This window comes from Sapajus apella, unplaced genomic scaffold (genome assembly GCF_009761245.1).
Source record: "Sapajus apella isolate SASKATOON/1434 unplaced genomic scaffold, GSC_monkey_1.0 scaffold112, whole genome shotgun sequence".
Taxonomy (NCBI): Eukaryota; Metazoa; Chordata; class Mammalia; order Primates; family Cebidae; genus Sapajus; species Sapajus apella.
The window spans coordinates 3466470-3492033 of record NW_022437052.1 but is presented as its reverse complement, the minus strand read 5'-3'; the positions used below and the strand labels follow the sequence as shown (position 1 = coordinate 3492033).

Sequence of the window (25564 nt, the reverse complement as noted above, 5' to 3'; positions counted from 1 at the left end):
GGGATCACAGCGGCCATGTGAAGAGCACTTCCTGGGCCAGGGCTGGACAAAAGGCATCCCTTTTCCTGCTTTACTCTCGGCAACCCTGAGAAAGAGGGGTCATCCATGGGTGAAAATCGGAACCCTAGCGAGTGGGTGTGATGCAGCAGAGGCTAATGCCACAGTGGGTCCCAGGGGCCCACACCAAAGGTGTGTGGCGGGGAGAGCGTGCTCTCTCCCCTCCACCACCACTCCTATCTCACTGCAGGGCCGCTTGATGACCTCTGGAGCTGTCTCGGTCCCCTGTTCTCAGTTTCTCTGACCACCAGGAGAAAGCCTGGATGCCCAGGGCCTGGCCTGCTGCACACACTCAGAGCAGGAGTGGCCAATGCAGGTAAGCCATGGGCCTCCTGACACCACCCCGTGCCCACAGCCACCACCTCCTACAAGGGATTCCGGCAGGACACTTGGGTTGCCCCACAGCCACTTTTAATCCACACTGGAAATGGCAGCGCCAACGTAGGCACCAAAGCAGAGCAAGGAGTTTCAGCTGTGTCTCCCTGGAGACCTCTTGCCTGAGGATCCTGATGGATCCAAAAGGCAGGGGGAGAGGAAGTGAGCTCCAGAAAAGCAGCCTGGCCTGCTGCCCCTGAGAGGCCCCTGCTGTCAGCACTGGCTGGAGAGACGATGCCGAATAAAGGCCCATACCACCAGAGATGAGTGTCTCTGCAGAGAGGAACCTATGTGAGTAGGAAGTGACTTACAAAAAAAAAGCCCTTACAGGAAGGCAGCAGAGGAGCAAGTTAATTCCAGTCACCAACAGGGGAGCGCCCAGAGAAGGCCTCAGGCTGGAACGAGGGGACAGGAGGCCAGCAGTGGACGTGTCTCCCACACTCCCCTCCTCTGGAGAGGGCACATCTGAGCATGCACGCCTCACTGCTGAGGGACACACCTGAGCATGTCCACCCCCTCCCCAGGGGACACGCCTGAGCATGCCCACCTCCTCCCCGGGGGACACGCCTAAGTATGTCCACCTCCTCCCCGGGGGACACGCCTAAGTATGCCCACCTCCTCCCCGGGGGACACGCCTAAGTATGCCCACCTCCTCCCTGGGGGACACGCCTAAGTATGCCCACCTCCTCCCCGGGGGACACGCCTAAGTATGTCCACCTCCTCCCCGGGGGACATACCTGAGGGTGCCCACCTCCTCCCCGGGGGACACACCTGAGCGTGCCCACCTCCTCCCTGGGGGACACACCTGAGTGTGTCCACCTCCTCCCTGAGGGACATATCTGAGTATGCCCACCTCCTCCCTGGGAGACATACCTGAGCGTGTCCACCTCCTCCCTGGAGAACAGGAAGCTTTGCTCAGGAGAGCTGGACTGGGACTTTAGCATCTTCAGCTCCATCTCCAGCTAGAAGAAAGCAAAGGACAGAGGGTCAGCACACGCAGGCGGCCCCAGGCATGTGGGGAAGGCCAACCCCTTGCTGCACCCAGCCCAGGCCCTGAGACTGCCCCCTGGTAGCACCCAGTCCAGGCCCTGAGACCACACCCTGGTAGCACCCCTGCCCTGGGCTGGGAGCTGCAGGAGAGACGCACTCTAACTTTGCAAACTCAAGTTCTCTCACTTTTTCAGTGCTTTTGTCTCCCACTCCAAAGCCTGGCTCGCCCCATTATGAAGGGAGGAAGAAGGGCAGTATGGACCCAGGGAGGGGAGGACAGGTGCCAGCAGCGACCAGAGCAGCCAGAGGCCCCCATCGGTGAGGCTGCAAAGCCTGCCAGACCCCAGCGTAGGATGACTCAAGGGGGGACAACACCCACTGGGCTGGGGGATAACAGGGGCTGGGAAAACGGGTACTGGAGGGAAGGGTGCACAGTGTGCAAGGGGGAGGGATATGCCAATTACCCTGATCTAATCCATATATTACATGTACTAAATCATCACTATGTACTCCATAAATATGTATGATTATCATGCGTCCATTAACAAGATAGATCCACAGTCCAGACAACAAACATGGAAGGCCATGCCCTGAGCAGCCTCTCCCCAACTTCCAACCCCAGCCACCCACCCACCCCCAACCCCCAGCCAACCAGCATTCTGATGTTTGAGCATATGTTTCTTCCGCAGGCTGCTGGTGCACATGCGCACATGCCAGCAGCATGTCTGTGTTTTTCCTCCTACCCCACTTTATCTTTTTTTTTTTTTTTTTTAACAAAAATGGTAAGATGTCCTACACATCATTTGGTACCTTGCTTTTTCCACTACACACAGATACACACACACACACAAACACACACACCACACAGAGAGAGAGAGAGAGAGAGAGAGAGAGTGAGAGTGTGTGTGTGTGTGTGTGTGTGTGTGTGTGTGTGTGTATGTGAGTGAGTCAGTCTTGCTCTATTGCCCAGGCTGGAGTGCAGTGGTGTCATCTCGGCTCACCGCAGCTCCTGGGTTGAAGTGGTTCTCATGCCTCAGCCTCGCTAGTAGCTGGGATTACAGGCACCCACCACCACATCTAGTTAATTTTTATATTTTTGGTAGAGACAGTGTTTCACCATGTTGGCCAGGCTAGTCTCAAACTCCTGACCTCAGGTGATCTGCCTGCCTTGGCCTACCAAAGTGCTAGAATTAACAGGTGTGAGCCATGGCGCCTGGCCTTTTCTTCTATTTTCTAACTTATCTTTGTATACATGATTTTACATTTTTGTTTCCCGCCCCATTCCCTAAATTCCAATTGACTGCAGCAGTTTTCAGTTGATTCTTTTGGCACACAGTCATATCAGCAGCAAAGAGCGACAATTTTCCTCCTCTTTCCCAATATTTATATCTCTGGTTTCTTTCCCTTGTCTAATCTGGATGCTAGTATCTCCAGAATAATCTTAAATCACAGTTGTAATGCTGGACATCCTTAAGTGGTCTGTGGCTTCACTGAAGCTGAAGCTAATCCTTTCTTATTTACAGTACATCACCTTTTGCTTGAAACAGGTATTTTCTATTATGCTGAGAAATTACCCATATGTTCATACTTTATTAAGAGTTTTTAATCAAACCTGAATGTTGGATTTTGTCACATGCCTTTTCAGCAAATATGAAAAGGCAATTCTAAAAATTAATATCCTAAAATCAAGCTAACAGGCTGGTCCTGCAATAAATCCTACTACATATGGTGTGTTTTAACATGCTGCTGAATTTCTCCCGACACGTTAACACTGACGCCAATACACGTATGTGTGCGCACATGCATGCACACACACACACGCACACACACACACACACAGGCACTGGCATGTGAGGCCTTTGCAGTTGTTGGTGTCAACACGATACTCACTTCCAGAATGCCTTCCCTCCTTTTCCCACAGTCTGAAACGGTTTACACACAGTGTTGAAAGTATCTGCACTTTGAAGTTCTGGTAGAATTTCCCATGACACTGGCTTGGCCTGATGCATCTTCTGTCTCTTTCCTTTTGCGGTTGGGGAGAGCAGCCCTGGCAACTTCGGGACAACTTTTTTGAAATGTCTCTCTTTTGGAGTTGGGGTTGATAAATAACATTTCCCTAAAAAGTTATTCATTTCTAAAGATTTTTAAATTTGCAAATGGAATTGAGATATAATTAAATAACACTTCTCTAAAAAGTTATTCATTCCCTACAGATTTTTAAATTTGCAAATGGAATTGAGATATTAATTTATTAATATAATAATTTTTATAGAATTCAGATAGAACTCATAGTTCTTTTCAATTTTTTAATTTTTGCTTTTATTTTACCATTCAGATACATAAAATTTATAGGCAGTAAAGTGCTGAATCTTATGTGCACAGCTTGATGACTTTTTATACATGTCTACACCTATGTATCCACCGTCCAGATCAAGACACAGCATTCTCAGCACACCCAAAAGTTCTCTCACGCTCCCGCTCAATCAGTAACTCCAGGCAATTAGTCTTGTTTCTTATTTGGGATGGTGATACTGCCTATCAATTTTTCATTAGAACTGTGAATAATTCATATGTTTTATTAGCTTTATTTCAAATAACAGGTATTTGAATTCATTTATTATATCTACCATTTTTCACTTTCCTATTAACTTCTGCTTTAATCTTTAAAAATTCCTACCTTTTAGTTTTACTACAGTTTATTTTCCCTTTCATTCTCTGACTTCTGGGGGTGAAGGTCTAGTCCATATATTTGTATGCTTTCTTGCTCAATGATACAAATATTTAAACTTGTGAATTTAGATGTTTCCCACAGGCTCTGATGAGAAATGTTTTCATGACAATTATTTTTCAGATTTTATGCACTTTTGAATCGTAGTTCTTTTAACCAATAATTGTTTAAGACAGTGTTTTGTTCTATTTGGGTTTTGTTTTTTAATTTCCAAGTGTTAGGAGGTTTTTTTTTCTGGTTTTGTTCTTGATTTCACATTTTACCACACTGCAATCACAGGAGGTTGTATTAGTTCTACTTATTTTAATTTATAAAGGCTTTCTCTATTACCGATACATAATCTTTGTGAATGTTATGTTCTATGCTTCTCTTTAACATGAGTATATCTCTAATTTGGGAGATAGGAGTTTTAGATATACATGTATTTTTCTGTTTTTCCATTATTCTTTGCCCACTTGATATACAGCAGATTAGGACATAAAATAAATTCTGCTACTGGCGTCTTTGACAATATCCCCTTGAATCTCTCCTCATCTTTGCTTTTCCCAACAGCAGTGACGTGTTATTTGGCTAATCCATCCACACCTCACTCTGAAGAGTGCCCACCTTTGTTTCTGAGAGGCTTCCGGCCTGAACTCATGCTACATCGAGAGCATAGCTCCTGCTTTCCAAGTTCACCTCACCAGAATGCCTTTGCTTCCCGTATTTTCCAACATGTTTGGTTTTGCTTTGCAATCCAATCAGGAAGTCCTTTCCTTTTCATAGGAGAGTTTAGTTCATCTATATAACTTGATTTCTAGTTCTGTTGTATTATGTTGTTATGCTTTCAATTTTATAGCTTTTACATCTATGTCATTCTGTGGCCTTTTTAATCTAGTTTACTTTTTTACGTGTAATTCTCTCAAGGCTTAGAAAAGTGTGCATGTTTTATTCTGACTGCTTTTATTATTCACACCTATACTTTGCTCTTAGACAGTACGTCTTGTATCTCCTATGTTGAGTGCCTGACTAGTCAGATATATCACCCTTACTGTTTCACTTTATACGGTCTGTGACGGTTCATTTCACGTGTCCACTGGACGGGACCTGGGGCACTCGGATCAAAACATTTTCTGGGTATGTATGGGAGGGTTTCTGGATGAGATCAGCATTGGAATCGGGGACTCAACAGACTGCCCTCCACAGCATGGGCAGGCCTCCTCCAACCCCTTGAGGGCCCAAAGGAATGAAAACTGGAGGGGGCAAGCGTTCCTCCCTTGACTGCCTGGTGGCCTGAGCCAGGGCAGCTTCTGTTCTCTGCCTCAGGCTGCGCTGGTTCTTAGGCCTGCAGAGCTGGACTGAGTCATACATGGACTCTTCCAGGCCTCCCCTGCGCAGATGCAGACCATGGGCTTCCCAGCCTCCATTACCACAAGCCAGGTCCTCACATCAATCTCTCTGGATGGACCAGTCTACTGCCTCTGGTTCTCTAGAGAACCTAATATGCAGCTCTATCTACTCTCCCTACCTGATGCTGTCTTTAGATGTTGTGTCTTCATCTTTGGCTCTCAATGGTGAGGATGCCATCCTCATGTTGTCTCCTCCCTCTGTCATCTTGACATTTCTTTTTGAATCTCTGACATGTGGCAGTTACATTTCCCACTTCCGCCTTCACTTCATCTTCCAGTTCAGGAGATGGAACTCTTGCTGCTGGGGTTCTTTTCCATAGTTTCTCCCCTGATTCACCTCCCTGTGCTTCTTCCGGTCACCTTCCTTCCCATGCTGCCCCCGTCCTGCCCTTTGAGCTTCCAGGTCCCGTCTCATGCACCCTCCGGCCTCACCATGTGCGTTCCACCGAAGCCTCGCAGACTCTACTGCCTCATTAAATTTTATTTCTTGACAAAATGTCTGGATACAATTTTCATCTGCTCAGTGTCAACCGTTTTGCTGTGAAAGATTTTCTGCCGCTTGTTTTTCTTCTTTTTCTCCTTTGCTCTTACACAAATGCGTGGAGTGACCTTTACTGCTAACTGCTGAAGATGAGTTTTATTGAATCTGGCTCTGTGCACAGGTTCACAGTGGGGAAGGAAGGGCCTGCTTCCTTTTATCTGAAATCCAGTGACAGTTTTGCTGCAAGTCCAATCAGCCTCCAGTAGCTCCCTCCGGCAGGAGAGAAGGGACACTGAGAGTTTTCCTAAGAGCAAATGTTCTCCTCTCCTCTCTGCCAGAGATGTGGCTTCAAGCACATGTCATGTACTTGTGTGACCCTTCAGCTCAGCAGCAACCAATGCTGCAGCTCGGAACCACATGCCACTCCAAGGACCCTGTTCCAGCTGCTGCCCGGCCCCACCACCACAGAGCCAGGGCTCAGGGTCTGCCTCTCGCAAGAGTTCCTGCCAGCAAGGGAGTTCTATTCAGCGGCTCTGCTCTTGGCTTCCCTGGGGATGTGTCTGCTCACTGCACTCACCTATACCATAGGCTGTCTGCCTCCTGCCTGGGGCTTGGTTTTCAGCTGCATTTCTGTTTTGTCAAAATTTAAGTGCCATTTTGGTTTTCATGCTTCCTGTTATTGGTGGATGATTTCCAGGAAACAAGAGGGAAATGCTGACATATGCCACAATGTTCACAGCAAAAAACAAGCCCTTTTATTTTAATGTGTAACCTTAGATTCATAATTAAGCTCTCTTAACTGTATTCTCACAGTAGCCAACGCCTGCCCCCACCCCCAGCCTGTGCCTGACACCCCCAGCCATGCTGCAGGTCCTCCACCCATCCTGTACCTCTCCACCAGGCCAGCTCTCACCCCTATATCCCAGAGCCACAGAGGGGCAGACCCACAATCCACACCCATGGCTCACCGTCTACCTACACCCCCGCTCCCATCTGCCGTTTAAATCCAAGTGAAATGCCACCTTCCCCACAATCTGTCCCAGAATCTCCCCACCGCTCCCCTACCAGCTGAAGTGACTGCACCCTCTACTCCACCACAGGACACGGTGACTGGCACATGACTCTCCTCCCCGCTGGACAGGGCATTCCTTGGAGGAGATGTGGCAACCATGTAGGGCCCTGCTGCCCGTACAGAACCTGGCACACAGTCAGTGCTCCAGGCATGCACATGGGCGGGCACATGGGCAGTGAGGGCACAGTGGACACGAATGTGGCAATGGCCACTTTCCAGGCATGTACAGTGTGTGTGCAGCCGAGCTCAGGATGGGGAGGCACTGGGGTGGGTCGAAGCAGCCGGGATTAAGCAGAGTGAGCTGCCCATGCTGAGCAGACAGGACCTAGCGTCTACTGACCTGCTGGCTACCACTTTAAGAAGCTGTGTAGACATATCAGTATTTACAAGAAAGAATGCCATCAGGTGGGGAAAAGAGGCAGGCAGGGGAAGAGGAAAAGTGAGGATGGTCCCAGGGTGTCCTCGGCACCAACTGCAGTGCCTCGCCTGGCCACCACGCCCACACAGCAGGGCCACTGCCACAGCTGCCCAGCAGCCCTGGCTCCGTGCCTTTTCTCCTGGGGACTCAGCGGGTGGAGAGGAGGGCTCCTTGTGAGGACCTGTGGGCCCAACTGGCAGGGCTCAGGTGCAGGGTAGCAGCGTTCTCAGAGGTCGCTCACAGGCACCTGAGCCTCCAGCCCTTGCTGTAATGATGGGGATAACAGCATCTGTCCCTGGGTATCCGGGCTCCAGGGCCCAGCCCAGGCAGGCCCCAGGCAGGGGACATGCCTGAAGCTCAGACCTCCCTCTGCGAGGGCAGCCTACCGCCTAGGGAGGTGGCTGAGCTGGCAGGAAGTTGGACAGGCCCCTAGGAGGCAGCCTCACTGAGGGCCTGCAGAATGCATACTTATACCTGGGGCAGGCCCATGAGAGGTGAGGAGCAGCAGGAAGCCTGTGGGGGTGGGAAGAGACCCGGAAGGAAAGGAGCAGCAGGCAGACTTAGCAGCCTGTGTAAGTGCAGGTGGGAAGGTGGAATCCAGGAAGAGGGCGCTGGGGACAAGGAGAGTGCCCTGCTGAACGCTTCCCCAACATGGGGGACACTCACCTCCGGTATCTCCCAGGGGCAACTCTGCCCCTGCATCAGGTGGCACAAACAGCACCCCAGCTCTCCCCTGTTCAGGCGGTACAATGAGCCTGTTCATGGAAATTGTTCTCTCTGGCTAAACCATGTGCCCACACCACGCTGCAGGAGGCAGGGCCATGTCTGCCTGGGCCCTCCACATCCCTTCCTGTGGCCCACAGATGGCCGTCTCCTCCCTGACAAGGCCCTGATGCCCAGCAAGAGTGACAGCCCTCATATCATATACCTGAGAAGTGTCTAGTATCCAGATACATAAAGATTCTTACAACTAAACAACAAAACAACCCCACTGCAAAGCAGGCACAGGATGGGACACATGCTTCTTCAGAGAAGACATGCGTGGCCGATAAGCACAGGGCAAGCAGCTCAGGACCACTGGCCTCAGGGGAACACAAACCAAAGCGACAGCAGCCACTTCACACCCGCCAGAAGGGCTCCAATGAAACATGGAAAATGGCAAGCATCACTGTCACTTCTCTCATGCCCAAGAGTGTTCATTTGTGTCCTCGTTTTTTACAATGAGTCTGGCTAGAGGTTTATCAATTTTATCTCACGGAAACAGATTTTGGTCTCATTTATGGAACTCAACTGTGCATTCTACTGAGATGAAACAACCTGTTGATTTCAGGTGGGGCCAACAGGGAGAGGGGAGCAGAAAGCTGGGCACAGCTGGGAGACCTCAGAGGCAGGAGCTACCTCACCCTGGAAGACGGAGCTCACACAGCAGCATGTGCACTGCCCAGACACAACCTGGAACAGGTATGGGGGACCCTGGGAGAGCAGCCTGAGTGTGAGCACAGATGTCCCAGCAGCAGCTCAAGCCTCAGCATGGATTGGCCTCAGCACGGACCAGCCTAAGTGTGGACTGGGTTCAGCACGGCCCAGTCTCAGTACAGAGCAGCCTCAGCATTGCCCAGCCTCAGTGTAGACCAGCTGGCCTTCTGGAAACTGCCCATGTCCCTCTGCCTATAAGGTCCCTCCCTCTTCAAGTGCTGACCTGGCTTGCCAGATCCACTCATAGCCCCAAACTTCATGAAACATTAATGCTAATGGTCCTAGTGGCAAACTCACTAGTACAGCATAACCTTTAAATAGAGACCTTGCACTCGGTTCAATTTGGGAAGATGCAGGGTGTGATCCCAGAGGCCTTCCCTAATGCCACAAAGTAATAACAGGAGGAGGAGCTGGGTAACTCCCTCCACCACAATTCTAATCCACAGGGCTGCTGCTGAATGCCAGAGCAAGGGTGTCCACATGCAGTGCACCCGCGCCATCTCATCGCCCATTCACGCAGCATCCCTGAGTCTCAGCTGTACCCTGTACACCATGCGGTGGTGGTGAGGCTGAGCCCAGGGCCTCACAAAGCTCTTGCTGCAAGGTGAGGGCCTGCATTCCAGGCTCCCCAGGGCTGACTGGGGCAGAGGCCCTGGGTCTCTGAGAGATGAGAGGGTGCTGAGGTCACAGCCAAGCATCCTAGTCAGAGGCCACCTTTCTGCTCAGCTCTGCACCCTCTGGTACCAGGCAGGCTTCTGGAGTGGCTGCGGCTTCCTGGGGAGGGCTGGAGGAGATCTTAAGTGGAGTCCATTCCCCAGTTTCCTTTCCAGCCTGGAGAAGACACAGGCCCAATGGGCCGCAGGCAGCCCTACTGGCTCACCCGGCCATTTCCTGGTGAGCACAGCTGCGCGCCTGAGCTGGGAAATGCCTTCTTTTCAGAAAAAAGCAGCCCAGCTGGAGGGCACGTCCCAGCAGAATGTTCACCTGAGGCCACCATCATTTCTCAGGATGACTCCTCAGGCACCGCCCCTGGGAGCAGGCCACTGGAGGGTCAGAGCAGCTGTGCTCGGAGGAAGTGGGGCCTCACCACAGGGCTGTGGCATGTCCAGGGCCACCACTGCTGGCCTCATGAGCACTGCTGGGCAGCTGAGCACCTGTCCCACTAGAGCACTGCTGCTCTGACTGCCAAGCTGGATACCTAGCCCCATTTACACTCACAGGGGAGTGCTGGGAAAGCAGCTGGGTGATGTCTGTGTATGTGGCTTCCAAGGGCTCTAGAACCTTCACTGGGATCAATGAGGCTGCCTCCTCCACAGGAGCAGTTGTTCTGGGGAGGGGGCATAGGTGTCAGAAACCTTTTGAAGATGGCAACTATTCACTCCAGAAAAACGCATGCACATAACAGAAATCTGTGTACAGCTGCAAGGGCTTGGTGCATACCTGAGCGCCTGCCCCTGGATGCTGGATAAAGAGCCCCTGCTTAGAAAAAAGACTGAATTTGAAAACTGTCTACAGAAAGGGCCTCCCTCCCTTCTATTAGCTCCAATCCTACATCTGCCTTTTTAGGACATCTGAGGCCACCTCCTGTCCCTGTGAAGCCTCTCACTGTGGAAGTTAACTCTGCTGGGGGAGTCTGGAAAGGGCTGTCTGCCAGGGCTGCTTGCTGAATCACAGGCAAACACAAGCCCCCAGGTGGCCTAGTTCAAGGGAAAGTCCCAGTGTCACAAGAACAGGCAGATATGAGGATGGCAGGAGCTCCATGTCAGTGAGGCAGGTGGCAGGGATAGAGGTAGGGGTAGGGACAGGTGTCACCATCATGGGCCTGGGGCAAGAAGGGATCAGCTTATGTAAGACACTCATAGCTGAGAAAAAGCTAAGCCAGAACAGGCCACAGCATAGACATGAGAAGTTAAAATTACAGGAAAATGTTCTACACTTTGAAGAACCAGGAGGAGGGTATGATGTTTCCACTATACGGAATTACTCTCATAATTTTTCAAGATATATTAACCAGTTTCCTTTCTCGTGGTTATTATAGACTAAATCTTTCTAAGTTTTGCAGAACGGAACACACAGGGGACTTCACTGCTCTGAGTCTGTAGTGCCCACCTTCTCATCACCACTCCTGACACCCAAAAGAGGCCCCATGGGTCATGTGGTCAGTGTGCATCCAGCAGCAACATGCAGGTGACCAGGATTCTAAACCACCCAGAAATAACCCTAGTAAGCAGTGGGCAGGCCCCATGGTATGGGGAAAGGGAGAGGGTTTCTGGGGGATCCGCACTGCAACCAGTTTGTCTTCCCACGTCAGCCTGCAGACCAAGGCAATCTGAGAGGACACGCAGGAACCTGGGCAAGCTCCCTCTAAAGTTTACTGGAAAAACATGAGAATATCTAAGATAACTCTGACATAGAAAATAACAAAAATGTCACGACATATCAGACACACTGAGGTTCTGCTGGCTCACGCACTGTGGCGGTGGTCCAGATAGAAAACAAGCTTAGTGTTCCCGCTACACTGAGATTTTCTTCTATTTTTTGGAGGAGAAGCAGGGATCCAAATCCTCTACAGCCAAGGGCCACACATTATACCTGAGAAGTCTATTTTCTGGGCTAAAATCTTCTCAGGCTATTGTTTCTAAAATGTAGATGATCCTTGCAAGATAACGACATTAAATCACCAGCATCTCCTCATGAGATCTTTGCAAACTGGGAAAAGCCGAAAAGGCTGGGTGCTTACACTGGGAAAGGGGACAGAGGGAAGATGAAGTGCCCTCCTCCCACCGGTTCCCACCCGGCGGTTGGCAGATGCTTCAAAATCTCTTACTGAATACCTGGCTCTGGGCTAGCGCTGGAGGTCCAGAGAGCACTGAGGTCCCATCCTGGTGGACTTCACAGACGGCCTGATAGAAGGAGGTCCCCTGGACCACCCTGGCCAGAGGGTCTGGGGTCAGCCTGCCTGGGTGTGACCCCTGGAGCACTTTCCACCATTGCCTGTGTGAACACGGGCAGGTCACTAATCCTGGCTGCACTTGTTCCTCATCTGAGTATCTGGGGCCTTAACCAGCTTGTGGGTCTGCTGCCAGGATCACAGTGGGATAATCTGGGTAAACAACAAGTGTGTGCCAGTGACGTGGTAAGCACTAGCAAACACTGGCTTTGCACGTGGCACCGCCACACCCAGGGCAGCACAGGGACAAGAGTGGCAGTGACAGTGAGGGTGCAGGCACCGTGAGGGCAGGGAAGGAAGAGCGCATCTGCGATGCAGGGGCAGTAACAGCGGTCCAGCTTGATTTCCAGGGAGCCTGAGGCTCCACTGGGCTGAAAAGACATCCTGGAGTTGGGGGGAAAGCAGCACAGGGATTGCATGGAAGGGCAAGAGAATATGTGCTCAGAGGAGGGTGAGGAGATGGGGGTCAGAAGGTGAGGCCATCACCAGGGTCAGGGCAGGCCTATCAGGAACTGAGGGACCAGGTGGAGACTCCCTAGGAGAAGGACAGGGCAGGGCAGTGAATGCTCACCCGGTCTCACACAGCACAAAGGAGGGCCCATGCCCTGGCCTGTGTGCTCCCACTTGCAGGCTAAAATCCCAGGAGGGAACCCAAGAGAGAAGGCCATGGAGCAGAGCCTCAGAGAGGGGATTAGCCCCCTCGTCCCTCCCACCGCGTGAGCGGGAGAGGGTGCCATCTGGAACCAGGCAGCCTCAGCAGACACCAGACCAGCCAGTTTCTGGTCCTGGACTTCCAGCCTCCAGAGCTGTGAGCAACAAACATCTGCTAGGATTTTATTTTATTTATTTTATTTTTTTAACAGAGACAAGGTCTCGCTATGTTGGCCAGGCCAGTCTCGAACTCCTGGGCTCAAGAGATCCATCTGCCTCAGCCTCCCAAAGTGCTAGGATCATAGACATAAGCCACCGCATCCAGCCAACATCTGCTACTTTAAGCAGCCCAGTCTGTGGTGTTCTTGTTAGGGCAGCTGAATAGACAGACGTGCAGCCACAGGGCCTCTGTTTCCTCAGACAAGGGCCTAGAAGAGGCGCTCAGCAAATACTTGCTGAATTAGACAAACTTGCCTCAAATGCAAGAGGCATTTAAAGTAAACCAGCTCCATGTGACACTTGCTGTGGCCTGTGTTATTCCTTCTACTCTGTGGAGGAGCCTCATGGCATGCACTGAGGAAGAGGCTGGACAAGGAAACCTCAGCTGGTGAAAGGGCAGTGAGTCTGGAACCAGCTCTGGGACCACTGAGGAAGATCAGCCCCTGTTCTCACCTAGCCACTTTCCAGAACAGCCTGGATCCTCCTAGCACACCAACTTACTTAGCTTTACAGGACTCCAGGGAGGTTCCCCTCCCTCTCTCTACCCTGAAGACCAGGCACTGAAAAACCTGTCTGTGGCCACACAGCAAGAGAGGTGACAGGTGTGGCTCAGGAAGGGGGGACCAGTTGTGTGGGATGGAAGGGTGGGGGCAGGAGCTCCCAGGTGGGGAGGGAGGGACCCGGCCTGTGTGGGATGGAAGGGTGGGGGCAGGAGCTCCAGGTGGGGAGGGAGGGACCCGGCCTGTATGGGAAAGAAAAACAGGGGCAGGAGCTCCAGGTGGGGAGGGAGGGACCCGGCCTGTATGGGATGGAAGGACAGGGGCAGGAGCTCCAGGTGGGGAGGGAGGAACCCGGCCTGTGTGGGATGGAAGGGCAGGCACAGGAGCGCCAGGCAGGGGCCCAAGAGAAGTTACCTCCAGGGCTGGAGAGGACAGTGACATCAGGCCACATTCTCAATACTTTGGGCCATTCCCCAGACCTGCCCTGGACACATCCCTGGCCACTACGAGCTGCTCCCATCTCAGGACACCTGCACACCAGGGCATGTGGGGACATACGTGCTGGTACAGCATGAACTGAATGGGTTGCCAGGGAGAAGGAGGCTGCCACCAGCCACACAGAGCCCCACTACCAGCAATGAGCCCCTCCAGCATGCCCCCGCAAGCACAAAGCTCCGGTCAGAGGTGGTGCTTATTCGCATGGCAGGACTGGTCCAGAAAGTGAAATGATGCACTGTCAGTTAGCAAACCAGGAGACTCTCATAATCATTCATCTGGAGGCAATGGTCACGCTGGTGGGTGTGACCAGATTCCAGGCAGGGCACAACCATGAGGACAGCACTGAGGCGGGGCGCACTGCTGCCTGGTCCATCCTCAGCATAGGCACCAGTGAGGACAGAGGCACCAGTCACGCCTCCCATACGTGCTCGGCCCTGCAGGCCTACACAGCCCCAGGGCATGCAGTCCCGTTGGGTCTACACACAGTTCCCAGGTGTCCGGGTCTCTGGGATCTACACACAGCCCCCCGGGTGTGCGGGGTCCCTCGGGTCTACACACAGCCCCCGATATGCAGGGTCTCCTGGGTCTACACAAAGCCCCCCGGGTGTGCGGGGTCCCTTGGGTCTACTCAAAGCCCCCGGGTGTGCGGGGTCTCTGGGGTCTACACACACCCCCGGGGTGTGTGGGGTCCCTCGGGTCTACACACAGTCCTTGGGTGTGCGGGGTCTCTCGGGTTTACACACAGTCCCCACCAACAGTCTTTTCAGGGCAAGTTCTGCTGGCATCCTCACCTTTCCATGAGAAGCTAGAGGCTCTGAGAGCCAAAGGGACCGCAGCTCCTGCCTGAGAGGCCCCAGAGAGCCCAAGGCTTCTCCATGAGGTGGGGCCCACAGGACCTGTCCTGCTCATGGTTGCCAAATTTCAGAATTTGTCTGTAAAGCACTTGGTGCTAGGCCCAACTCAGAGTGGGCCTCAAAACCCTGCCCATTTCAGAGATGGACAAAGAAGGGTGGGGGACAAGAAGTGGCCTGGCCAGGCCTCGGTGCTACCGTAGACACAGCACCTGGTGGGTCAGACTTAGGGCAGGGTGCTTCTGGAAGCAAGGAGTGGGCCCAGAGGGGCCACAAAGGGAAATCAGGAATCAAGGAAGATGCTCCCTAATCAGAGCTGAGAGCAGCATAATTCCCTATAAATCAGAAAATAAATCTTCCCTCCACAGTCCCCAAAGTCTATAAAATATTAGAGGATTTTTTTATAGCTGTAATCGAAAGACTCCTATCTCCAGCCACTGCTGGCCTAGCTAATTACGGGGGCTCGATAATGATATGACTGTGGCCCAGGCAATCCCTCCTTATGATATTAATTGCATTTAAGGAAAAAAACATGAATTGTACTTATGCTTACTAATTAGTACAGGTTTGCTAATTAATAATAAGAAAGTCAAAGTGCCTTTGTTTTGTCATTGGCAATTAACTAAAGATGTTTACATTTTTCTTTTTTTCCTCTTTCTTCTTTCCTAAATAACAAAATGAATTTGGGTTGGAAAGCAGCGGGTAAAGGAGCTGTAGGCTGGGAGAGGGGACCAGCACCAGGGCTGTGTCCCAGACCACTGCAGACAGAAGACGTGAGGAACGCAGTCAGCCCGGCCTGGAGTGCGGCTTCTCCACATGAGGCCTCAGGGGCAGACCACCTGGTCGCCCCTTCCCCAGATAGCACCCACTGCCGAACCAGTCACCGGGAACCGGATAGGAGGGGGCTCAGAGCCAGACCGCCAACTCCAGCCGTCCCAGCTCAGGGCAAGCTCTGGCTCTGGTTTCTCCACCATAAAATGAAAAGGGAACCAGGCTGTCCCGCAGCCCAGAAACCCCTTCAGACAGGACCATTTGCCTGCGTCTGTAATCCCCAGAGAGAAGCCAGTGACCCTGAGGGCTCTGGGTCACACAGAGAAAGGTGGACCTGGAGCCCACGGCTGCACGGCCCAGCGAGGTGGCAGGGAGTGGTGGGTGAGGCCACTGGCCCTCACTCATGCCTGGCAGGGTCAGCCCTAACCACGGTGCCTGTGGCCCCCTTGCCTGGCACTGCTATCCCCAGTACCTCCTCTGAAAGGTTCTGCATGGCAAGAGGGGCACAGGCCACCAAGACCCCTCCTTTTGTCCCTTGGGAGCCCATCTGGAGGGCCTACGGCTCCAAACAAAGGATGGGGCCTGGAATAGGAGCCCAACCGAGGAGGGGTAACAGCACGACCCAGCTTCCTTGGGTGCAATCCTCCCATCACCAAATTCTAAGTCAAATGCTGCAGCTTGGGGCCCAGGCATTAGAGCTTAAAAACTGCTGGGTACAATGAATAAGGAACAGAAAGTCTATGGGCCAAAAATGGGGAAAAAAAAACAGGTTGAAAAGCAGCCAAGCCTCCAGTCCAGGGCAGCACAGAGCGCACCCTACAGCACCCTGACCAGACCCAGAGGCCCCGAGAAGCCAGCCCTCCAGGGGTGGCCACACCCACCCCACCTGAGGGCCTAAGACCAGTTTCTGTCTCCCTCCCCTCCCCACAAAACAGGCCTGGAGTGAGCAGTTCCTCCAAAACCACCTACAGCTGGGGAGAGGCCAATGCCCAGGCCAAGGTGCCTGCTCTGAGGTGTCCATGCCTCTGCTGGATGTGGGAAGTCCATGCTCCAGGGCAGCTGCTGGCACCGGGCAGGTGGCTCAGCCATAATGCAGGGGCTTGGCATGTGCTCAGACAGCTCCCTTTCTAATTCCTCCTGGCCTCCTGCACATGAGTAAGCGCAGCCCCCAGGCACGTTTCAATTCAGGCCAACAGGGAGGCAGCCCGGTGTGTTGACACACAGAACACCAGGGTCTCCACAGGGCATCTTCAGATGCAAGCATCCCTCCTCAGAGAGCATCCACCCCACCCCAGGCTGCTCCAGAGGCAACAGGAAAAGGGGCCTGGCTAAAGGCACCCAGGAAGCTCAGACACTAAGAAGGAAGCACCGACAGCCCTCGGGGCTAGGAACAAGGAAGGCCCTGGGCGTGCCTCCCACAACCCCCCACCAATCCCCCACACAGGTGGAAAAAGCCCTGGCATCCCTCCTGAACACCTGCACTCAGGGGAACCAGACCCCACAGTCCACAGTCCACAGAGTACCTCCTAACCCCACTCACTCCTGGACACTAGACCCCACAGTCCACAGAGTCCCACATAACTCCACTCACTCCTGGACACCAGACCCCACAGTCCACAGAGTCCCACATAATCCCACTCACTCCTGGATACCAGATCCCACAGTCCACAGAGTCCCACATAACCCCACTCACTCCTGGACACCAGATCCCACAGTCCACAGAGTCCCACATAACCCCACTTACTCCTGGACATCAGACCCCACAGTCCACAGAGTCCCCCAACCACACTCACTCCTGGACACCAGATCCCGCAGTCCACAGAGTCCCACATAACCCCACTCACTCCTGGACACCAGATCCCACAGTCCACAGAGTCCCACATAACCCCACTCACTCCTGGACACCAGACCCCACAGTCCACAGAGTCCCACACAACTCCACTCACTACTCGACACCAGACCCCACAGTCCACAGAGTCCCACATAACCCCACTCACTTCTGGACATCAGACCCCACAGTCCAGAGAGTCCCACATAACCGGCTTACTGAAAGCAGGAGCACCTTTTAGGCCTGCCCTGAGCTGTCTTGGATGAAGGCAGAGGAATGGAAACTGAGTTTTAGGCCTGCCATTAAACAATACAGTTATGATGGGTTCTCCTACAAATTACATCAGCAACAAAAGCTCACAGCAGAACACAGGGAGAAAAATAAACAAAACAACAACCCCCCAGTATTTCTACAGCCTAAAGAGAAACATGGTTCATACTCCAATTTCAAAACCCAGACCGAGGATAGGCTTGTTCTGGAACCCCCACAGCCTGCTTCTTTTCCCTCCGTTTAGCAAAGTGTCTCATCTCCACCTCCCTCCCTCCCTCCACCGAGCTCTGCTGGCAAATCCACCCTGGTGAAACCCCCTTCCCCAGTGACTGTGTCTGCCTTCCACCCAGCCCGGCTCCACGTTCACACCATGAGCTTCAGCAGGACTGCTGGAGCCCTCACAGGGCCAGTCCTCTGCCTCATGCCCACTTTGGGAAGAGACAGGAAGCTCTGGCCACCTGCTGGCCCCGGCCCCTTTCGATCCCCTCAACTGCCCCAGCCCTATGTCCTGTCCCCTGCCCGTCCCTACAGCAAGGCTCTCATCAGCATAAACCGCTTTCCCACTCCCCATTGGGTAAAAAATGAGTCTCCCTCCCAGCTCCAGGCCAGGCCCCTGAGCAGGCCCTTCTGTGCCAGCCGCCAAGCCCAGGGCAATCCTGCGCTCCCCTCCTGGGTCCTCTCTGTGGTCTGACTGTCCCCTGAAAACATTTCCTTCTCCAGGGCTCTATGAATGGACCTGCCCTCCACGGAGTCCCCAGCTCATGGCTGCTCCCCAAGACTAGATGCCAGGATACTGGAATGCCCCAAAGAGGCTTGAGCCCCCAATTCTGACTTCTCTGCCACCTACTTGCTCCCAACAACAGAAATACCATGCAGAATGGATGGGCACCTCTGTCCCCAGAGCCCTGACTCAAGGCCTCCAGGCCTGTGCATCCAACATGTGGCAGGCATGAGACTCCCACGCTTTACTCACAGTCTCCCACCCATATCATGAGCCCACCCAGGGTGGAATGCCGAAGCTGTCCTCGGTTCCCGGCCTCATGCTCTCTACCTCATCTGCGGTCTACCTCATCTGTGGTGTACCTTCATTGCAGCTGGCTCAGACCATGCGTCCCCACACCACTGCGGGCCTAAGCCCAGGGCCCCTGCGCTTCCCACCCCAGCCAGCCCCAGACCTGCTAGTTCCCATCCACTGCGGCCCTGCACAGAGCAGCCAGGCGGCCTTTACAAATGGACACCAAGCTGTGTCACCACCTCCTCCACCCATGAAACCATAAGCCTACTGTGACTACATAGGGCCCAGAGGTTGGATTACCAACCACTGCAGGCCCCGCTTCTGTCACCCCTAACCTCGCTGTTGGGTCCCAGGACCTGGGCTCTGCCGAGCTGCCTGCCCCACCATTTCCACCAACAACAGTAGGGTCCCCTGGGCTTGGCTCAGGACACTCTGCAGAGCGGCCCCGGGTGACTGTGGCTCCTGCACTCACCACCACCTAAAGTTCTGTCCTTTGCTCTCCTATGGGCCACTAGCTACCCCACTGGATAAGTGTGCCGCCAGGGAGGCAGGTGCCTATGTCACTGGCTGTGGCGTCCCCAGCACCAAGAGGAATGTCCTTAAGTGGCTGCTGAGTGAACAGCGACTGTTCTGGAACTTCAGAACAGCTGTCGCCAGCCCACCGGGCCTTGGTCCTGCAGACGCTGGCTCTGCCCAGACCCGCACAGTGCCCTGATGCTGCCTCTCTGCACAGCTGGGCAACTTATTCCAGGGTCTCAGCAGACAACCCTCACCACCTCCAGCCTAGGCTCTGGTGCCCACACCTCCAGAGAGGGTGATTTCCAACTCTATCCAACCCTGTCCCATGGCAAGGGCCTGCAACCGTGGCCACAGCCACAACCACCAAAGGCTGTACAGCCGGCACATGAGTCTGTCAAGCGATGAACCCTCAGCACACCCCTGCTGGGTGGAGGGGAAGGCCCTAAGGCCGAGAGCCAGGACGCCAGCTCACAGTCATAAGCTGGCAAGCAAGGACACCCAGACGGGAGCCTCCACCTGGGCTGCATGCCCTGGGGTCCGTACAACGCTGACTGCTGCTCTGCCTGTGACCCAGGCCAGTATGATGCGTGGCCCAGGGCAAAACACACAGCCACATGCACACACGCCCCAGGGCCTTCCTTGTCCTTCACAGACATGGCCATGGCCAGGGCAGCATGGAGGGGACCTATAGTTTGTTCAGGCCAAAATGCTTCAAAAGCAAAGCCCATTTGTTCCCTAAAGCAGTAGCAAGCTTTTTTTGGAGACACAATTTTACTCTTTTTGCCCAGGCTGGAGTGCAGTGGCGTGATCTCAGCTCACTGCAACCTCTGCCTCCCAGGTTCAAGCAATTCTCCTGTCTCAGCCTCCCAAGTATCTGGGATTACAGGCACCCACCATCACCCCTGGCTAATTTTTGTATTTTTTAGTAGAGATGGGGTTTGACCATGTTGGCCAGGCTGGTCTCGAACTCCTGACCTCAGGTGACCCACCCGCCTCGGCCTCCCAAAGTGCTGGGATTACAGGCGTAAGCCACCACGCCTGGGCAAGTGGGAAGCTTTTTAACACTAGAGGTCCAGAAACCAGGAGAGCCCGCCTGGTGCCCCATGGGCCACACTGCGGGGCCCTCCCCCAGGCTCAGAGGCAGCCAAACCAGTGGGAGTGGGGCCGATGTGGGCTGAGGAGAAAACAGCTGGAAAGCACACCTGCCTCATTCACAGACGGCAGATAAGCACTCGCCAGAGACATCCCTCGCTTGGTCAGGCATGCTGAGGGATGCCCGAGCCCCAGCTGAGCCACTGTCTCACTGGGAACTCAGGCCCTGTGTGGTCAGGGCAGGGGTCCACAAAGCCATAGCACCGATACCCACTTCAGCAGCCCCCAGACCCCTCACAGGCTCTCACATCTGCTTTGCCTCTGACATCGTGGCCTTGTGTGGCAAACACATCACTGACCCCTTTCCAAAAACACGGCGGTGGGGCCGGAGAGGCTGTGTTCTTCCCAGGCACGTGCCACCTGTCACTAGGGACTCAGGCTCTTCACATGCCCTTCCATGCTCAACACGGCTTCAACAAGAGGAGGCAGCCATGCGCTGGCGCCTGCAGCTGAGGGCTCACGGGGACAGGAGTCCCTGCCGAGACCCAGGGTCCAGGTGCCCTGAATCCCAAGCCACTCCTGCAACAGACTCACCATGTCTGCTCTTTGTTTCTGGCCTCCCAGCTCCTCCAGGGCCTGCGACAGCTGAGCCTGCAAGACAAGAGAGGATTTGGCCTCAGGCTGGGGTAGACCAAGCACCATTTCCAGGACCTCGGAGAACATAACCCCCACCACCCCGCAGCCTCCATTCCCTGTGGAGCAACAGGGCCCAGGAGCTGGGCAGTGGGCAGCTGGAAGGCTGGCAGCGGCCAGTGTGACCACCCCGTGAGGCCCAGAGCCCAGTGATAGAGACAGAGACCAAGTAGGGAGCAGGTGGCTAGAGAGTTGGCAGGGGCCAGCATGGCTACCCCTTGGGGCTCAGAGCCCAATGATGGGGACGAAGACTGAGTGGGCAGCAGGTGGCTTGACAGAACCAAGGTCCATCCCAAAAATCTGCCTTAGGAAACTGACTATGAATGGAGTGGACAAAGGGGCGGGCCCGAGAGGGACTGTGAAATCGGGGGAGAGGCGGAGGGGAAAGGTTCAGGATGGGACTTTCCGTCAGAGGAAATCAATTAACCATAACCCCTACCCAGGCGGGGAAGGTCTCCTGCCCCCACACACGCCCCAAAGAGCGCTGGGCCTAACCCCACACTAAGGATAGAAAAGCCAGCAATGAGAAGCCAGCCGCCTCCTCCTAATGAGAAGCCAGCCGCCTCCTCCTAAAAGGCCTCATGGAGCAGCAAGGCTGGGCCTGGCTGTGGGGCCGGGACATTAGCAGGCCAGCTCCCTGCTGGGGACAGTGACCCTGCCCCACGCATGGGGCTCAGGACCTCAGAAACCCCCTGCCCTGGGCCTTTGCCCCTGCGGGTCCTGCCTTCCCCCACATCCCCTGCCCCTGCCCCTTCCTGACTCCATCCCACGACCCTGCTTCGCTACCCACTGCCCCCACCACTTAAACATACCACGTCTGCGACCTGGAACCAGGGAGGAAGGGTCAGGCACTGGGGGCCTTGTAAGACCTCCCCGCTCTGGGGCACAGAACAGAGGAAAGGCCGGGAAGGAGACTGAGGGGCCAGCCCAGGAGTGAGGCAGGTGACTGTGGTGAGGGTGTGCAATTTGCGAGGTGGAGGTCCAGCATGCCTGGGGTTGAAGGAGAAATTGAGAGGCCTGGCCCAGCAGCAACTGGAAATCACCGGGCAAGTCAGCAGGAGAGACAGGAGAGAGAAATGTGAGGGAGGGAGGCATGCATATGTGCATGCACATGAATGTGGGTATGAGAACACTGGTGTGTGATGTGTGCACATGTGGTGGGGATGGGGGAAATATATTTGGAGACACCGAGAACAAGGCACTATAGCCCCTGGCAACACAGCCCGGGGAAAGTGGCCCAGGTAGCAGCCCACAGTCCTCAGGCACTCTGCTCTGCAGATCACGGGTCCTTAAGCTTTCCTACAGGCCCAGCACAGCCAGGCTCTGGACTTCCCATGGGCCATGCTGGGTGCCTGCCGGTTCTGGATGCCACAGCAGAGTCAGACCCTGGCTCCAGGTGCCCCTGGGGAGGCTGCAGGTATGAGCACCTGAGCCCCCCGAGTCTCTGCTGTGGGGCCTCACTCAGAGCATCCGAGTGACCCCCATTGCCCAATGCCCTGTGCAACACCTATGGGTGCGGGGCAGGCCTTGAGCTCTGCCCACTACCAGCCCCGCCTGGTGCCCTCTCACTTCCCTGGGGGAGGCTCTGAAGCCTGCCTGCCCACTGTCATCAGGAGGCAGGTGGCCATGGCCACTCTGGGCTGTGTGGACTGCTCCATGGAAAGCTCGGTGCCTCAGGGTCAGGGAGCAGCACATCATCCTCCACACAGCCAGCTGAACCCTGGATAATCTGCCCAGTGCTGGGGTCACAAGCACCTGGGAACAGCAGATGGAGAGGGACATCCCCCAATCTCGGCCTAGACACAATGCGCTTCACTCAGCTACACTCCTGCACATGGCACCCCTGGGCACTCCCGGGGGCACAGAGCCAGGTTGGGGCATCCCAGACACCCCATGCGCTTAGGCACAGCCTCAGCACTCGGGAAGCAGCTGCAGTTCACACTCATGCTTGCCTCACGCAACCCTGCACCCAGCACCCTGCCCAGATCTACCCGTATCCACAGGCCGCCAGGCCACAGAGACCACCCCAAACATGGGGGAAGACAACAAGGCTCTGAGCTGGCATGAGTGGTGAGAGGTGGCCGTTAGAGCTGCCCGTACCCCCTGTAGCCTGGGCATGTCCGCCATGCTTGGCACCCACCCTGGGCACACAGGCAGCTGGCACGTGGATACCAGCCTCAGGTCACAGCTGCAGATGAGGCACATCATCATCCCCATTTACATCAGTTCACGTGGCAACCTCTCGAGGTCTAAGGCACTTTATGACACAGCTTGGAAGAGACCTGGGCCATTCATAAGCAGCAGGGCAGGGAGCTGTGTGCAAGGCCCAGGCCAACCCGCTCTCCTGCGCCTCCCAACACAATCACTGCAGGGTGGAGCTGTGACCACGGTGACCAGCCGAGGGTCCTGCCGAGGCCAGGCAGGCCAAGGCAACCTCAGCCTTCACTGCCTCCTGTACCACGCAGGTAGGACACAGGAGTTTTCAGAAGGTTTCATGAGGTTTCTGTGAGGACAGCACTGAGCAATGTGCACCTGAAGACAAGTGCATTTATAATCGGCTCATCAGCCTGAGGCCAAGGTGTTCGCCTCCGCACCAGCCCCATTCAGCCTCGTACTTCCGTCAACAGCTGGAAAAAACAGAATGCGCATTTCCTTAAATCCTCTGTGCCCTGAAAACAGACACCAGTGAGATTTTTCAGACATCCCCAAAACCAGAGTTGCTGGCAGTAAGGTGACTAAGCCGTGGAGTCCTGCACTCAGACTTGTGCCCTGGTCTGCAGTACCTGGACAGAGTGCCTCAGAGTAGCTCCCATGAGAGCACAACCCCAGGATGGAGGCAGAAAGCCGACTGCACATCAGCAGGAGGAGCTGGGACAGGGCTTGCACACCCGCCTGGCGCTGAACAGGGCCCTGGGTTCAGAAAGGCAGATGTCAACAAGCTGCTCCCCAGGAGGCAACCAGGACAGCAGAGGGCATCACAGGAGCCATTCAGCCACGAACAGAGATGGCTTCTAGACAGCAAGAGCTGCCTTTAACCGAACACTGAACACACAGGTGTCACTCAGGCTGCAATGAGACGGCCACGGATCCTGTGTGACTCATGAGGTTCTACGTCTTTGCCTGCATTAAGGGGGTTACACACATATACTCACCCTGTCGTCCAACAGGCTGTATACTTACAATCTGTGCACCTGGGTGTATTATGTTACATTTCCATTAAAACATATACTCTAGCACCGTGGGGTACAAACTGCAGAGGAAGAGAGGGGCAGCTCTGTTATCATAAAGATAAATTGTTTCAGCCAAGCACAGTACTCATATGGGAGGCCAAGGCACAAGAACTGCTTGAGCTCAGGAGTTCGAGACCAACCTGGACAACATACAGAGATCCTGTCTCTAAAAAAATTTTTAAATCAGCTGGGCGTGGGGGCACACAACTGTGGTCCCAGCTACTCAGGAAGCTAAGGTAGCAGGATCTCCTGAAACAAACAGGTTGAGGCTGCAGTGAGCCATGACTGTGCCACTGCACAATCATGGGCAACAGAGTGAGACCCTGTGTCAAAAACACAAAAACAAAGATGTGAAACACACAAAAAAAGGTTGTTTGTAATCAGCCACATCTTCCCAACAAGGATGGCCAAATGGGACACCGCACAACCCTGAGTAAGAGGTGACTCCAGACGGGGCCTTCTCAGCAAAGCAGCCACCAGACAGAAGCTCAGCAGGCGGAGGGGCCAGAAATCTGAGAGTGTGACACGGGGCGCATGTTTCACACACACAGAGATGGGGATGTAGCAGGGAGGCAGGAGGGAGCTCAGGTCTGGTTTATAGACATCCCACAGCACAAGGTTTGTGGGTACAGGACACCTCAGTCACCTCTCACTCATAACCTGAAAAGACACATGTGGCGCTCCTAAGAATGGGGGTAACATGGAGAGGACACAGGCAGAGAAGGCCCTGTCGGCATGCAAGGAAATGCACTGCTGTCTGTGGCTCAGATATGTGGTCAGACATGAGGTTTCCAAGCAGCCAAAAAAAAATGTTTTACATGAGAGCGGGTGCCAACAGGTTAGGAGCTAGTGGGGAGAACAGCAGTGGCTGCAGTCTGGGGTGTCAGCCACAACGCATGCCTGGCCTGGGCCTCCCTGATGTGACAGGTTCTGCAGAGGGAGACTGTGAGAAGTTCACAGCAAAGCCCCAGCACCGAGGTGCATTTGATAAATGTCCACTCCTCCCTCACTTTATCGTTCAAAAGAAAACAACTGGAGAAAGAAAAACAAAGGAAACATTGAAACCTGCACAATCCACTACAGGAGACACAGGACTTCACTAAACCCACACAGCCCATTACAGCAGAGACAGGACATCATGAAACCTGCACAGCCCACTACAGAAGACACAGGGCATCACTAAACACACACAGCCCACTATAGGGGAGACAGGGCATCACTAAACCCACACAGCCCACTATAGGAGAGAAAGGACATCACTAAACCCACACTGCCCACTACAGGGGAGACAGGACATCACTAAACACACACAGCCCACTACAGGGGAGACAGAACATCACTAAACCCACAGAACCCACTACAGGGGAGACAGGACATCACTAAACCCATAGAACCCACTACAGGGGAGACAGGACATCACTAAACCCACACTGCCCACTACAGGGGAGACAGGACATCACTAAACACACACAGCCCACTACAGGAGAGACAG

At 54.1% G+C, this 25564-nt stretch overlaps 1 protein-coding gene and 1 long non-coding RNA gene across 7 annotated transcripts in view; both read right to left on the bottom strand.

Moving 5' to 3' along the window:
• Positions 1-25564, bottom strand: part of MAD1L1 (mitotic arrest deficient 1 like 1) — a 501873-nt gene that overhangs the window by 150538 nt on the left and 325771 nt on the right. For 5 of the 6 annotated variants that reach the window (XM_032259845.1, XM_032259847.1, XM_032259848.1 and 2 more), the window contains 2 exons: positions 20744-20800; positions 1306-1394 (listed from right to left, as the gene is read on the bottom strand). In XM_032259845.1, the coding sequence (XP_032115736.1) occupies positions 1306-1394; positions 20744-20800 (146 nt within the window). The remainder of the gene's footprint in view (positions 1-1305; positions 1395-20743; positions 20801-25564) is intronic. The other variant, XM_032259846.1, reaches the window with a different exon arrangement.
• LOC116537599 lies at positions 748-1299 on the bottom strand. The gene is made up of 2 exons (XR_004263211.1): positions 1150-1299; positions 748-1115 (listed from the first exon to the last, which is right to left on the bottom strand). It is a non-coding gene; the product is annotated as an uncharacterized LOC116537599 (long non-coding RNA).